This window comes from Nycticebus coucang, chromosome 4 (assembly GCF_027406575.1).
Source record: "Nycticebus coucang isolate mNycCou1 chromosome 4, mNycCou1.pri, whole genome shotgun sequence".
Lineage (NCBI taxonomy): Eukaryota > Metazoa > Chordata > Mammalia > Primates > Lorisidae > Nycticebus > Nycticebus coucang.
In genome coordinates this window covers 95741318-95757986 of record NC_069783.1, presented here as the reverse complement: position 1 = coordinate 95757986, position 16669 = coordinate 95741318, and the positions used below count along the sequence as shown (strand labels likewise).

Genomic DNA, 16669 nt, shown 5'->3' with positions numbered 1-16669 from the left:
TGAAGTTTTCCATGATAAAATGATTTCAAGAAAAGATAATAGGTTGGTGTGGTGGCTCATGCCTGTAATCCTAGCACTCTGCAAGGCTGAGGCAGGAGCATCACTTTAGTTCAGGAGTTGGAGACCAGCCTTAGCAAAAAGCAAGACCCTGTCTCTACTAAGAACAGAAAAACTTAGCCAAGTGTTGTGGTGGGTGCCTATAGTTCCAGCTTCTCGGGAGACTGAGGCAGGATCACTTGAGTCCAGGAGTTTGAGGTTGTTATGAGCTAGACTGAGTCCATAACACTACACAGGCGACAGAGTGAGACTCTGTCTCATTAAAAAAAAAAAAAAAAAAGATAATGGCAAGATAATGACATTCTCATGTTTTCTTCTGAAGCAGTTAAGGGCAGGGAATTAAAAAGACTGAATGGCACTTGGCAGCCAGTGTAGGGAAAGAAGGTCCTGAAAGCTAGTGCTAATTGGTACCTTTGGATCAAGTACCAGCCAAGGCAGAACTGGTAATTATAAAATAAAGACCAAGAAGCTCTGCTGGACCTACAGGCTCAAAAGCTGCAAACCCTGATCTTAACTAGCCTGTTGAATTTCTTTGAGCAACAAGCATGTAACCAATTAGGAGTCCTGATTCTGGAACAGCAAAAAAAGAAATGTTTTGCTGATTTAACGAACATTGATTACATGCACAACAATGCTCCTGAAAAGAGTGAAGACACAGTCCTGGCCTTTGAGAAGCTCACATTTTAAAAAAGCCAAAAACTGTATTTGGAAAGCAGCTTTGCTGGCACAGCATTAATGTGCAAGCGAAACATACACAAGCAACATAAGACATTGGAGGACCACCTAGGTTTGCCTTATAGCAAACCAGGCCAGGCTTCACAGAAGAAATAGCTTTTGAGTTAAAACTTGAAAACCTGGTATTTGTCAAGACAAGAGCCAGGGGTAAGAGATCATTTGAGAAAGAAGGAACTGAATTTGCAACACATAGCATGACACTGCAAAGACATGTTTTGGGAACTATAGTGTTTGTTTTGCTAAAGTATAGAGTGGAGCAGGGGTGGCTTCAAAGGACCTGTTCCCACCACAGTTTACCTCCTTAGTTCTAGGTCTTCAGCAAAGAGAAGGCCTTAAGCCTGGGACCCTTTCCAACTACAAGGAAAACATCAACTGTGCGCCAGGTTGCATTTTGGAGCACAGATGCAGTCCAAGAAAGATTTATAACAAAGAGGAAACTGAGAGGGTTTAAAGCCCAAGGAAAAGATGTGGTGTAAACAGCCAACAACCTACTTCCTACAATTACAGACCCTTGAAGAAAGCAGGAAGATGAGTCAGTCAAAAACCAATGTTCTCAACCTCTTTACTGGCAGCAGTAAGCTTTGTACCCAAGGCAAGTTTATATGCACTCTTGTCATCCAGCATTTACAAACAAATCCTTTACCCTTTTATTATTAATGTACAGTTAAAGTGCTCATTTAAATGGTAGGATGCGGCTAACGTGCCAGCAACATACACCTGAGCTGGCCAGTTCAAATCCAGCCCGGGCCAGGCAAACAACAATGACGGCTGCAACCAAAAAATAGCCCAGCATTGTGACAGGCGCCTGTAGTCCCAACTACTTGGGAGGCTGAGGCATGAGAATTGCTTGAGCCCAGGAGTTGGAGGTTGCTCTGAGCTGTGATCACAGCACTCTAACCAGGGTGACAGCTTGAGGCTCTGTCTCAAAAAAAAAAAAAAAGGGTAGTATGATGCACTTATTTCAAAATTACAGATTACACATAAAGTACCATAAGAACAAGGTTTGTTGTAAATACTTGAAAAGCGTTAAGAAATCAATTTTTATTTAAAAATTGGTAACAAAGCAACTGAACAATATGTGCATTCGCTTTAGATCTTTTTACAGATTTTTTTTTTTTTTTTTTTTAAGAAACAGTCCCACTCTGTTGGAGTGCACTGGCATCCTCACAGCTCACCTCAACCTCAAATTCTGGGCCAAGCTATCCTCCTACTTCAGCAACCCCAGTAGCTGGAACTACCCATGCACACCACAACGCCCGGCTAATTTTTTTTTTTTTTTTTTTTTTTGGTAAAGACTGGGGTCTTGGCTCGGCGCCTGTGGCTCAAGCGGCTAAGGTGCCAGCCACATACACCTGAGCTGGCAGGTTCGAATCCCGCCCGGGCCCTCCAAACAACAATGACGGCTGCAACCAAAAAATAGCCACGCGTTGTGGCAGGCGCCTGTAGTCCCAGCTACTCGGGAGGTAGAGGCAGGAGACTCGCTTGAGCCCAGGAGTTGGAGGTTGCTGTGAGCTGTGATGCCACAGCACTCTACCCAGCGCGACAGCTTGAGGCTCTGTCTCAAAAAAAAAAAAAGACTGGGGTCTTGCTATGTTGCTTAGGCTGGTCTCCAGCACCTGGCCTCAGCAATCCTATCATTTCAGGTTCCCGGAGTGCTGGGATTATAGGCTTGAGCCACCACGTCCAAAAACTGTACTAAATATTTAGAAAGCAAGGCCTGTGCCACGTGTCATGCACAGCAAACTTGACAAACTTCTGTTGAGCGATTTCACAACAGCGGTCCGACGCCTGCCGCCTGCTTCCGGGGCAGCTTCCTGTTTCTCCGTAGGCTACTTCCCTTAGCTTCAAGGATGCTAGACGCCCCACCACTTACACTCGCACCTACCTTAAGGGGTCTGGCCTGGCGCCAGCGCTGGCGTGCACTGCCACGCCCTCGCCCTGCCCACACGTTCCGAGGGCCCCGGGACCGCCTACCGCCGGACACCAGTGGCGCTCACGGTTTCTCGCCTGAGCCAGCCCCCGCGAGTCTGGAGGGGGAGAGACCACGGCAACCCTGTCCCCCAAAGCCCCGCCCCCTCCGCGTCCTCAGGTGCGCGTGCGCCGGGCCCCGCCCCCGCTCAGCCGCATTAGGCCGGGAAGCCGCGGCTGAGGGGTGGCGTCTCTTTCCTTCTGCAGAGGCCTAACCCGCGCGCTCCCGGGAGTCGCCCGTCCCTCTCCCCCTACCCCTACTTGTCAGCCCGGCGGTGCGGCTATGGGGTGGTGGCGGCGGCCGGAGGCCGGCATCGGGGCCCGCGGCGTGCTGGCGCTGCTGGCCCTGGCCCTGTGCGCGCCCGAGGCCTGGGGCCGGGCGCTCGAGTGGTACTCGGCGGTGGTGGGCACACAGTACGTGGCCCCGAAGACTAACCTGACGGTATGGAGCGTCTCGGAGAGCGGCCGCTTCGGCGACAGCTCGCCCAAAGAGGATGTAGAGGGCCTGGTAGGGGTCCCGCGCGCGCCCGACGGAGACCCAGAAGGCTGTGCGCCGGACACGAGCTTCCAGGTGCCCGGCTGCAGGGGGTCTGCGCCCTGGGTCGCCCTGGTGGCGCGCGGGGGCTGCACCTTCAAGGACAAGGTGTTGGTGGCGGCGCGGAGGAATGCCTCGGCTGTGGTCCTCTACAACGAGGAGCGCTACGGGAACCTCACCGCGTCCATGTCCCACGCAGGTGAGCGGCGCCGTGGGGCGCGGGAGGTGGAGGGGGAACGTTTAGGGAAGCACTCAGTGTCCTCGGTGTGACCTGCCCAGGTTCTGTTGGAAAGGAGGCAGGACTACAGACAAGATTTAATCTTTGCCTTTGATTGTTGAGGTGAAAGAAGGTGCTCTCAGATAGAGGGCAGTGAGGCGTTCTGAAATTAAAATCTGGAGGTAGTTCTAACAGGTGGGAAGTCTCACGATTCTTAATCATGGATTCTTTTCCATTCACCTTTCCTCAAAATTGAGCATGGGAGTGTTGGTTTGGCTTGAAGCTCTTCCCCTACGCACACCAGGGTCGGGTTCTTCCTTCACAGGCATAAAGTGATGGCTTAGTGGCACTTGGGTTTCTTAACTTTCGTGAAGCATGTCTAAATATTCAAAACGTGAGGTCAGAAAACCTGAGCTGAAGTTCGGTATGTTTTCTCACTTGCTAAATACAAGGTAGTAACGCTGGCTATACTGCCAGTCACAATCGTTGGATCTTGAGTTAAGGTAAAATTTTAAAAGTTAATTTGTGTTCCGTTCAAGACAAGGCCTTGCTGTATACCAGGCGACCCTCCCTACCCTACATAGGCTATGCTCCAGAGCAGCAGGTTGCATCTTCAAGCACTAATGATAGTTTAAATGCCTTAAATTTTTCAAAATATCATCCTTGGGCTGAATTCTCAGACACAACAGTACACAGAGTAAGCATATTTCTTTTAAGTCTTGTAAGATCTCGTTCACTTTGTGCCTCAGGCCATTGACGCATTCTGTACTTCCTGTGATTTTTTTTTTTGAAGTTTCTGCTGCTGGTAAGTCAGACATCTTTTTTCCTGTACTTCTCTCTTCTGTTCTGTTTTGGCTTGAACGTAAATTCAGGGTCGAACACTAAATTGAGGACAGAAAAGTAACATTGGACTTGGCCTGTTGGAATAATGGTAACTCCAGTTGACAGGTGAGGAAGTGGAGATGGGCAAGACAGCTCTGTCAGGAATGGTACCTGAAGATTGGGAGAGACACAGAGAAATGGGCAGAAACTATAGGGGCAAGAGAGTGTAGTGCAGGAGATAGTAAGGTATGCTAGAAATTGGGATTGATCTGTACCCCGGATGGATAGGTGACTGAAGGCCAGAAGGCTAGGTCTAGAACCCCTGTGGAGGGTTGGCCTTAAGACAGTACAAGGACAGTTTATGGGATGCAACAAGACCCAAGACATGTTTCCACAGGACTGCCTCGAAAGATCCTGTCAGATTTCATACAGCATTCCAGATACATGCTGTCAACAGTATTCCCAAGTTTAGTAGTTCTGTCAAAGAAAAGAGGTTAGTGTGCTAGGATTCCCCCATGCCCAGTCTTTGCACACACATTTTAAGTAGACTTTCTTCTAAATGGCAGGCTCTTCAACCTACAGTTTTCTGAATATATTTACTGCATTTCTTGATACTGACTTAGTATTTTTCCAGGCACGGATCGGCAACCTTGCTTGTGTTATTGGCATATAATTTATCCAGCTCAGAAAAACAACTCTTTGTTGTTCACTTGAAATCCTCTTCTTAGGGGCTTTTGTTCCCATTATCGGTGTCCTTTTTAGCACAAGAATAATTCTGTTTGAGAGAAAAGAAGAAACAGAATTAGCTATTTTTCTAAAAATGTGTGTAAGTACCCAGTGTTCTACACAGAATGCCAAGCACAGTGTCTACACTTAACCTTCCTGAAGGCCCCTTCTGGTAGAGACTTTAATCTTATTGTAGAAATGAGGAAGCTGATGCTCAAAGAATTCAGATGATTGACCCAAGGTAACAAGGTGGTCTGTGGCCAGGTAGTTCTTTGTTGGGGAGGGGGCTGTCTTGTGTATTGTAGAGTGTTTATTAGCATCGCTGACCACCATTTGTGACAATCCACAATGTCTCCAGATGTTGCCAAATGTTTAGAGAATGAGAAGGGGATGACAGAATTATCTAACCTGATTATCTAACAGAATAACACCGACCTTTATTTTATTTGGTAGCAGTGTGACTAATGGATTAAACAGAAAAAGCTGGAAATGGAGAATCCAGTTAGACTATTGGGCTAGTCCAGTAAGGCCAGTCCTGTAGTGGCAACTGCAGAAAATGCATGGAAAGACCTTTGCAGAGCTTGGCCCAGTTGGAACATTAGTACAACTACAATATTTTTGAGAATGGAATTAAGTCAGAAGAGGAGCCAGCTTGTAAGATGCTTGAACTTGCGGTGACCATGCCTTGAAGGTAGCTTGGACTTAGATTTCATATATTTTGTAATGTAGCTGGCCCAGGAAAAACAGCTGATTCCATTGTTCTTAGTGTTCCTATGTAACACCAGTTTTCTATGAAATAAGTAGAAGTGGTCTGCCTGTAAAACTGAATACTGGGAGTCCATTCCCAAGTATTCTCCAGTTTTTCTGAAACCAATTGCTAGTCTCTACTGGAAGCCAGGACAAAATAATTTTTGGATTTAAATGCGTATCTTACTGCGGCTCTAAATTAATTATGACTCTAAGGTAATATTTTGTCAGAACAGCTGCAAGGGCTGTTAGGGTAATGCCCAAAGTTAATTCTGTTTTCTTTAATGTACTTACATTTGGGCCAAGTGTTGTACCTCCTTAGGGACAGAAATGCAGAAGCTATGCCTGCCCTTGAGGAGTTGATGTTCCAGTGCAGCGGTTCTCAACCTGTGGGTTGCGACCAGCAGGAAGTGTATTGAAGGGCCACGGCATTAGGAAGGTTGAGAACCACTGTTCTAGTGGGGGTGATAAACAGAACTTACCAGACAAGATAGTTTGGACCTTGACAGAACCTGGACCTGTGCAGGCTTAGGAAGGATAGAGGAAGGGCATCTAATCCGGGTGTTGCAAAGGTATAAAAGTTAGCTTGACCAAAGACAGGTAGAAATGGATTAAAGTCAAATATAAAAATGAAAGCTATTATAGGGTATCGGCCTTAACATAGACAAATTGGTTAATAAGCAGGCTGATCCTGTAGCTGAAATCTTGGAATAATCTTTCGAGAATGTCACTTTCATTCTTCTAACAATTATTTTCAGAGTGTAGAGTACTAAAAGCTTAGAGCTATGTTTGAGGGGCAGGAGAGGTTATAAATATCCCTGTATAAGAAATCCCTGACCTTTAGAGAGTTGTTTATTTTGTATTTGCAGAGCATGGTAAATAGTCTTTTGTGAGTGAATAATAAATTCTTGATGACCTACATACTATACTGTCACAAATCTAAAATTTAGATTTGAATTTAAAATTTATTTTGGTGCTATAGGAAGACAGAAATGGTACCTTACGTACTCATTCATAGAAGGTGGGTTTAACCAGATAGTTGCCAGAAATGTTGAGTTTCAAAGGGCGAGTTAAAGCCCCTGGGGGAAGGAGTGTGTAATGTACAGTGGAGGTGGGTGGGCAGTAGGGCAGTCTGGGCAGTGGGAGTAATGGGCATTTGAGAAAGCTATAAAAGAGTTCTCAATGAGATTGCTGAGAAATATATTCAATAAATAAAGAATATTTTGGGGCGGCGCCGGTGGCTCAGTGAGCAGGGTGCCGGCCCCATATACCGAGGGTGGCGGGTTCAAACCCAGCCCCGGCCAAACTGCAACAACAAAAAACATAGCCGGGCGTTGTGGCGGGCGCCTGTAGTCCCAGCTGCTCGGGAGGCTGAGGCAAGAGAATCGCCTAGGCCCAGGAGTTGGAGGTTGCTGTGAGCTGTGTGACACCACAGCACTCTACCGAGGGCCATAAAGTAAGACTCTGTCTCTACAAAAAAATATATATATATATATATTTTTCAGCAAGCCAAATTGTTCAAAACATAATTTAAAATTCTACAGTGCCAGAAAGAGAATGGTGTTTTACTTGAGGATCCTCCTAACTCATCACCCTAACCAATCACAAAAACATTTGTTTTACATAATGGCTTCAAATTTCCAAGACATTTACATTCATATCTTTTGTACTCTTTCCCCTGCTAAGGAGTGTATAATTTTCTTTCTTAGGTCATTTCAACTGTAGTGGTAGAAGATGAGGCAATTTTTCAGATTGATGCATTCACACAGAAACCCTTTCATGGGATATCACTTAGTGCTGGACAAACTAATAAAGAACAGGTAGTACTTGTCTGGTGAGGGAAGGAGACCTATAAAGATACTACAGTAGGTATGTAAAAAGAGATGTGCCTAAGAGGTGTTGGTACGTAGACTACACGACGAGGCTGATGGTCTGAAAAGCTTTAAGTTGAATGCTGGATCTTAAAGCTTTGACCGGGAATTCTTCAGAAGGGGAAAAAGTGAAGAGAGTATGGCAGTTATGTTATTGGAAAAAAGAAAACCTGGAAGTTCATGGGATTCCCTTGCTGCCTGAGTTAGTTTTCTAGAGCAGATATCTAATCCACTACTTTAAATAGTTCAGTAGCTCCCATCTCCATTAAGAGAATGTTGAAATTAACTTTGTATTGTGAGGAGAAATAGTACACTAGACTCAAATGTCACCTTTGGTTTTTGTGGGGTTTTTTGTTGTGGTTGTTTGTTTTTTGTTTTTTGAGGCAGTCTTAGTTTGTCACTCTCGGTAGAGTGCCCTGGCGTCATAGCGCACAGCAACCTCAAACTCTTGGGCTCAAGCAATTCTTTTGCCTCAGCCTCCCGAGTAGCTGGGACCACAGGCGCCCGCCACAACTCCTGGCTATTGGCCAAGTCAGAATTTTTTATATTTAGGGAGGGGTGAGGGAGTGGTTGACCAGGTGATAAGAGGAACACAGAAATTTGAAAAGAAACAGAAATACATTTTATTTTTGGCACAGAAGATTTTTAAGCTATGTTGTAGGTAATTTGGCTTGCTAAAAATACTGTATTTGGTATTTATTATTATCAGTAGGTAAGTTTATGATCAGTACTGTGTGCAGAGACATTGTGCTAAGTATAAGACAAAACAAACTGCCCTTAGTGAGGTTTTTCTGTCCAATGATGAGGGTTATAGGTTTTTTTTGGAGGGGAAGAGATCATGCAAGATGACGTTTTTTAGACAGCAAGATTGGTGGCAATGATCAGACCTAAAGAAGAAAAAAAATTCTAAAGACTTTTTCTCTCTGGTCCCAGGTCTTTGAGTTTCTGTGAAGAAATTCAGCTATTGGGAAATAAAATATGACTTGCTCTCATGTGCCAGTAAGGCACAGTTTTGCAAAACAACTGGAGCAGCTTAGCTCTCCAGGATTGGCCCAGAGTGGCGGTGATGCATATGGAGGTAAGGGGGTGCCCACTTCTGTGCCTGTGCGTGGCATCTTAAGGCTGTGCATGTGCTGACCCTGAGATATAACTCAAATATGCTTTTGGGGGAAACATATATTGCCCTGCCTCCAAGCCTCCTAAGTGTTCAGGTGTTCTGGAAAAGCAAATCATATCCTAGGAAGAGTCTTCATTCTGAGTTTTGTTAATTTAAAATGGTTCTCAGAAGCAATCTTGCTGCTTTGATCATAGTATAGTATGATTATAGGAAAATGTTAGCTCTCATAATGGGCAGTTTTTAAAAATAATTGCTTTTAATTCATTGAAGTAAGATTAATTTCCTAGGTGAGGAATTTTAGATTGATATTACAAGTGTTTTCAGCTCAGGGTGTTTGATATTCATGATAGCAATGTCCTTTCCTAATCTTGAGATTTTTGGCATTGAAGAACTTTCATCTCAGTCTTCCATCTCCCTTTTATTCAACAAGATACCTTTACAGACATTATAGTCGCTGGGCTGTCACCATCCCAAATATGTTTTTATGATGGTTTCATAGTCTAGGGAACCTGTCTTCCTTGTTTGGTAAACTTTTTGTCTCTTTTGAGATACAACTCAAATATGCTTCTGGGGGAAACATTTTCCCCCAGCTAAGACAAAATTATCCCCTTACTTCTATAGCTTTTTGTATTTCACTTGCTTGTTAAATGAGCAACAGTTCAAAATAGGATCTTTCCCCATTTTTTTTAGTTGCAGAAACATTCTCAGAGAGGATCAATTTGTCCAGATCCCCAGGTAGTAGATACTAGAGCCCTGGTCTGTCTGGCTCTGAAGCTTGGTCCCCTAGACGGGGGACAGGGAAAGGATGCTACCTCAGAGTTGGATCTTCAGACCATAGAACTGGCTTTTTCAGGTGGTAGATGACATTGAGCAACTCACTTAAGATATCTGAGCCCTCAGCTATAGGTAGTGGCCTCTTTCTGCTTCAAATGAGATACCAATGTGAAAGTGCATCCCACTGTGTTTTCTCTCTTTTTTTTTTTCCTCATCACACAGAGAAGGTGAGTGATATCAGCACCAGAAATTGTATCAGCTATAATCATAGCATAGAAATAGGTTTTTTCTGTATAAAAGCTTTTAACTGAGATGAGAACACGGAACATTGTACTGTTCTTTCTACTTCAGAATGTACTTGAAATTTTCCACAAAAGGAGCTTTATTAAAAAAGAGGCTTTTAGCTTGTGAAGTGCCATATAATTGCATGTGGTATAACTGTCATAATTGTTTCTGTACGTCTTTCTTTACTAGATGTTGATTTTCCTAAAGGCAAGAAATGCCTTCCTCGTCATTGTGTCTCCTGAGTGATTGCGGGGTAGGTCCTGTGAATGCTAGGAAACTGCATTTCTTGCTAAGGGACACTTTTAGGCTCAGGTGGGTCATAGGATCAGTTTCCAGACAGGAGCCACCTTAGAAGGATGCTCTTCTGGTATTTCAGTAACTAAATCCTGATGGCTGAGATCTACGGTGAATTTGCTCCAGATTAAATTTCTTCAATAAAATAGTCTTATGCCATGGTTTCAGTGTAATATCAGAGATAATTCTTTATTTTTTTTTTTGTAGAGACAGAGTCTCACTTTATGGCCCTCGGTAGAGTGCCGTGGCCTCACACAGCTCACAGCAACCTCCAACTCCTGGGCTTAAGCGATTCTCTTGCCTCAGCCTCCCAAGTAGCTGGGACTACAGGCGCCCGCCACAACGCCCAGCTATTTTTTGGTTGCAGTTCGGCTGGAGCTGGGTTTGAACCCGTCACCCTTGGTATATGGGGCTGGCACCCTACCGACTGAGCCACAGGCGCTGCCCCAGAGATCATTCTTAATACACATTTTAAAGTTATTTTTGCATAGGAAATACGTGCATATGGTACGGAATTTTTACTGTGCAAATATTCCCACCCCACCCTGCAGCCACCAGCTCCTCTACCCCAAAGCAGTCCATGGTGCCCAGTCTCTGGAGTAGCCTTCCAGAGATATTGTGTTGGTATAAGCATATAGTTCTTTGGGTTTTGTTTTTTCCCTTTTTTAAAAGGATAACATGCTGTTCACAGTTTTACATATTTTTTTTTCTCTTCTAGAGTATTATCAGTACTTCAAAAGCTGCTGTTTCAACCTTTGAATACATACTGTAATTTATATAGCTGTTTTCTTTTTGATGGACATTTAGATTGTGATGGCAAAAATCTAGGAAGAATCATTGGCAGTGAATATCCTTATAGATACCTCACTGTATACATGTGTAAGAACATCTGTGCAGTTGAGTTCCTAGACATAGGGTTGCTGGGTCAGAGAGACATGCGCATGTGAAATGTTTGGTAGCATTGCCCTTCTGTGCAGGAGTGTTAACCATTCACTCCCCTGCGATGGGCAAGAGCCTGAGTCATGCTTACCCTTGCCAAGATAATTTATCAGACTTTTTGCTCTTTGCCAATCTTAGTGGTAATGTCTTATTTGCATCACAACTTTTCGCATGTTTAAAATCCATTTTCAGGGGTGGGGTGGGTGACTGCCAGTGAGCACAGGGTTTCTTTTGGAGGTGATAAAAATGTTACAGAATTAGATAGTAGTGATGGTTGCACAACTTCGTGAGTCTCTAATAACCATTGAATGATGCACTTTAGAAGACTTAATTTAATGGTATGTGAATTGTTTTTGTTTTTTTTTGGCCAGGGCAGGGTTTGAACCCACCACCTCCAGCATATGGGACTGGCACCCTATTGCTTGAGCCACAGGCGCTGCCCTAAAGCTGCTGTTTTAAAAACCCATTTGTATGGCTCAGCACCTGTAGCTCAGTGGCTAGGGTGCCAGCCACTTACACCGGAGTTGGCAGGTTAGAGTCCAGCCCCGGCCTGCCAAATAACAATGACAACTGCAACCAAAAAATAGCTGAGCATTGTGGCAGGCTCCAGTAGTCCCAGCTACTTGGGAGGCTGAGGCAAGAGAATTGCTTGAGCCCAAGAGTTTGAGGTTGCTATGAGCTGTGACACCATGGCGCTCTACTCAGGGCAACATAGTGAGACTCTGTCTCAAAAAAAAAACAAAAACCCATTTGTATTTTCTTTTCTACAGACCTTCATTTCCTTAGATTCTCTGTATTTATAAGAAATTAAGTATTTTATGTTTGTTATATTACTGTCGTTTTTCCCAAGTTGACTATTTGACTTTTTGACCTTGATTTCACTCTTTTAGTCATGGAGGAAGTTTTTATTTTTCTTTTGTCAAATATTTTGATCTCTTTTTAAGAGCCTCCGAGGTGGTTTTCATACTTGCAGAAGTGTTTCTTTGATATTATATATATATATATATTTTTGTAGAGACAGAGTCTCACTGTACCGCCCTCGGGTAGAGTGCCGTGGTGTCACACGGCTCACAGCAACCTCTAACTCTTGGGCTTACGCGATTCTCTTGCCTCAGCCTCCCGAGCAGCTGGGACTACAGGCGCCCGCCACAATGCCCAGCTATTTTTTGGTTGCAGTTTGGCCGGGGCTGGGTTTGAACCCGCCACCCTCGGCATATGGGGCCGGCGCCCTACTCACTGAGCCACAGGCGCCGCCCGATATATATTTTTAATCCCCATGTTTCTTCTGGCCTTCTATGTTTCCTCCTTTTATATACATAAAAATATATATATGATATATGATTATATATATGTTTACATATATAAAAATATTTATATATATAATTTTTTGTTTTTTCCTGCAGATTTTGGCCGGGGCCATGTTTGAACCTGCCACCTCCGGTATATGGGGTCAGTGCCCTACTCCTTGAGCCAGAGGCACTGCCCCTTTTAATATATTTAAATCTTTGATTTACTTAGAGTTTATTTTGGAGTAAGTTGTGAGAAAAGGATGCAGCTTTTTCCCCCCAGATGGTACCTGATTATCCTCTCATGATTTTTTTTTAAATAATTCATTTTACCCTATAGCTTTGGAAAGTGGGGAGAGTTTGTTTGTGTTTGTTTTGAGACAGAGTCTCACTTTGTTGCCCATGGTAAAGTGTCCTGGTGTCGTAACTCACAGCAACCTCAAACTCTTAGGCTCATGCGATTCTCTTGCCTCAGCCTCCCGAGTACTGGGACTACAGGTGCCCACCATTAACACTCGGCTATTTCTAGAGACAGGATCTTGCTTTTGCTCAGGTAGCTCTCAAACTTGTGAGCTCAAGCAGTCCACCCACCTCGGCCTCCCAGAGTGCTAGGATTACATGTGTGAGCCACCGCACCCAGCCTGGAACGTGTTTTTATCATACACTAAATTCTTTCATATATTTGGGTCTATTCTGGACTTTTTATTCTGTCTCCTTCTGTGGGTATCTTCATATGTCACTGTCACACAGTAAAAATTACTTTATAAGGATTAGTCTAGGTTTTACTGTGTAAAGGATTTTTCTGATCATCTTATTTTTCCCCTAAGTGAACAATTTTTTTTGAGACAAAGTCTCAAAAATTTCAAAGAAGATCTAAGTTACCAAAAGACAAAACAGACCAATTACATTAGAAGCAGAGTTTTAGAATATGTGCTGCCGAGGGGAACACTAGTAGTGGTAGAATATATCACTGAGAACTATCCCCAAAAGCCAGGAGCACCATTCAGTTTCATAGATGAAGTTTGCCAAAACTTTAAGGAACTGTACAGACCAATTTCACTTATGAATATTAATACCGCATACCTAAAGCATGTTCATTTTTATTTTATTTTTTTTTTTGAGACAGAGTCTCACTTTGTTGCTCTTGGTAGAGTGCTGTGGCATCATAGCTCACAGCAACCTCAAACTCTTGGGCTTAAGTGATTCTCTTGCCTCAGCCTCCCAAATAGCTGGAACTACACGCACCCACCACAATGCCTGGCCATTTTTAGGGACGAGGTCTTACTCTGGCTCAGGCTGGTGTCGAACCTGTGAGCTCAGATAGTCTACCCACTTCAGCTTTCCAGAGGGCTACAATTATAGGAATGAACCACCACGCCCAGCCGCTAAGCAAACTTTACAGGCAGCATTTTTTAGTTTTTTTTAATTATTGATAATTTATGGTTATTGCATTAATTTTTTAGCTAGATTCATGTAAAATTGATGATTTTACCCCTTTTCAGTGTCTCAGTTATTTTTTGTCTTATGTCTACTTATGCCTTCAGAGCAATGTTAAATAGTAGTATTCATAGTAGAAATTCTCATAGTGCCTCCCTGATTTTAATGAACATGCCATTTAGAGAGGCTGGGCTGGGTGGCTCACACCTGTAATCCCAGCACTTGGGAGACCAAGGCAGCCTGAGCCAGAGCGAGACCTCGTCTGTAAAAATAGCTGGGCGCTGTGGTGGGCGCCAGGAGTTCCAGCTACTTGGGAGACTGAGGCAAGAGAATCACATAAGCCCAAGAGTTTGAGGTTGCTGTGAGCTGTGACACCATGGCACTCTACCAAGGGCAACAAAGTGAGACTCTGTCTCAAAAAAAAAAAAAAAAAAACATGCTTATGCTTTAGACATGCTGTATTATAATATTCATAAGTGAAATTGGTCTGTCCGGTTCCTTAAAGTTTTGGTAAACTTCATCTATGAAATTGAATGGTGCTCCTTGCTTTTGGGGATAGTTCTCAGTGATATATTCTACCACTACTAGTGTTCCTCTCAGCAGCGCATATTCTAAAATTCTGCTTCTAATGTAATTGGTCTGTTTTGTCTTTTGGTAAGTTAGATCTTATTTGAAATTTTTGTAATATATATGTGTAGATGAACATTGTACTTTTAAATCTCTCAACTTCATCTTATTTGGTGTTCTTTAATTGATTTCTTCTTTCCTATAGGAACAGGAAACATAGTGGTCATAATGGTTAGTTACCCAAAAGGAAGAGAAATTTCGGAACTGGTGCAAAATGGAATTCCAGTAAAGATGACCATTGGGATTGGCACACGTCATGTCCAAGAATTCATCAGCGGTCAGTCTGTGGTGTTTGTGGCCATTGCCTTCATCACCATGATGATTATCTCATTAGCTTGGCTAATATTTTACTATATACAGCGTTTCCTATATACTGGCTCACAGTTTGGAAGTCAGGTAATTATGGATAGCTTTTTTAATTTTGCATTTTAACAGATAGTTCCTCAATATATCCTCTATATATTGAAGTTATGTTTGACCATATTTTGAACTTTATTTTCACTCATTATTTAAGTATTCGTATGAATTTTTTTAAAAACTTTTTTTTTTTTGAGATACAGTCTCAGTGACCCTAGGTGAGTGCTGTGGTGTCATTGTAGTTCACAGCAACCTCAAACTCCTGAGTTCAAGCGATCCTCTTGCCTCATTCTCCAGAGTAACTGGAGCTATAGGCCTAGCTAATTTTTTCATTCTTAGTAGTGACAGGGCTCTCATTCTTGCTCAGGCTGATCTCAAACTTCTGAACCCAAGGGATCCTCCCTCCTCAGCCTCCCAGAGTGCTAGGATTACAAGTGTGAGCTACCACACCCAGCCTGAAAAAGAACTTTTTAATGAGAGTATGTTAAATTTTCAGGCAATGTGGTGGCTCATGCCTATAATCCTAGAACTCTTACAGGCTGAGGCAGGAGGTTCCTTCGAACTCAGGAGTTTGAGAACAGCCTGAGCACAAGTGAACCCCGCTGTCTACCAAAAAAATAGAAAGTTGCCTATAGTCCCAGCAACTTGGGAGACTGAGACAGGAGGATTGCTCGAGCCCAGGAGTTTGAGTTTGCTGTGAGCTACGATGATGCCACAACACTCTAGCCAACAAAGGGAGACTCTGTCTCAAAACAAACAAAAAAAACCTGTTTGTGTTGGGCGGCACCTGTGGCTCAGTGGGTAGGGCGCTGGCACCATATTCGGAGGGTGATGGGTTCAAACCCAGCCCCGGCCAAACTGTAACAAAAAAATAGCCGGGCGCTGTGGCGGACACCTGTAGTCCCAGCTGAGGGGGAGGCTGAGGCAACAAAATCGCCTAAGCCCAGGAGCTGGAGGTTGCTGTGAGCTGGGATGCCACAGCAGTGTACTGAGGGCAACAAAGTGAGACTCCATCTCTACAAAATAAAAAAGAAACCTGTTTGTGGAAACCCTTTACAATTGGGCCACTTATTGCAGGTTTGGTTCCTGCAGGGTGCCCTCTTTGTCTTTTTCCAGACATAAAAGAATGACAAACAAGTATGAGATAGAGCGGACCTGGCCTCATGTAACCTTGGTTTCTCTGACTAGGCCTAAAGGAAGGGCTTCCTGTGCCATTTATTTGTCTCAGTGACAGCAAAGAGGAGGGCTGTCCAGGAGCCGGGGGCTTCCCAAGGCAGGCCTTCTGAACTCACACTTACCTTCTGTCATCATGAAACACTGATTCCCCCTGACTTGATAGCTAGGAAGGGCCTTTTCCTTTCATGAACTTTAATGGATGAATATGTGGGACCCTCCCCCCCAATCTTCTGTTTGTTACTTTCTTGCCAATAATGAAACATAAAAATTGATTTCTTTTTTTACATACGGAATTGAAAGTAAGTATTTTTGGTTGGGTGTATTGCTCGCATCTGTAATCCCAGCACTTTGAGAGTCAGAGGCAAGAGTACTGCTTGAGGCCAGGTGTTCAAGAACAGCTTGGGCTACATAGTAAGACCCCATTTCTACAAAAATTATAAAATTAGCCTTGCCTGGTAGCGTGTGCTTATAATCTTAGCTACTTGGGAAAGTGAAGCGGGAGGAATGTTACGAGCTATGATCTTGTCACGGTACCTACCCTAACCCCAGTGATAGAGCAAGACTGTCTTAGGGGAAAAAAAAGAAAATAAGTTTTGGTTTTTTCATTTTTGAGACAGTCTCACTATGTCACCCTCAGTAGAGTTCTGTGGCATCACAGCTCACAGCAACCTCAAACTCTTGGGCTTAAGCGATTCTCTT

General features: G+C 43.6%; 1 protein-coding gene across 6 annotated transcripts in view; it reads left to right on the top strand.

Moving 5' to 3' along the window:
* Positions 1-2898: 2898 nt before the first annotated feature.
* RNF149 (ring finger protein 149) overlaps positions 2899-16669 on the top strand; it is a 38420-nt gene continuing 24649 nt past the window's right edge. For all 6 annotated transcript variants that reach the window (XR_008379429.1, XR_008379430.1, XM_053587313.1 and 3 more), the window contains exons 1-2: positions 2899-3494; positions 14583-14833. Coding sequence is in view for 4 of the 6 variants with exons in the window: in XM_053587313.1 (XP_053443288.1) it covers positions 3044-3494; positions 14583-14833 (702 nt within the window). In the remaining 2 variants the exon portion in view is untranslated. The remainder of the gene's footprint in view (positions 3495-14582; positions 14834-16669) is intronic.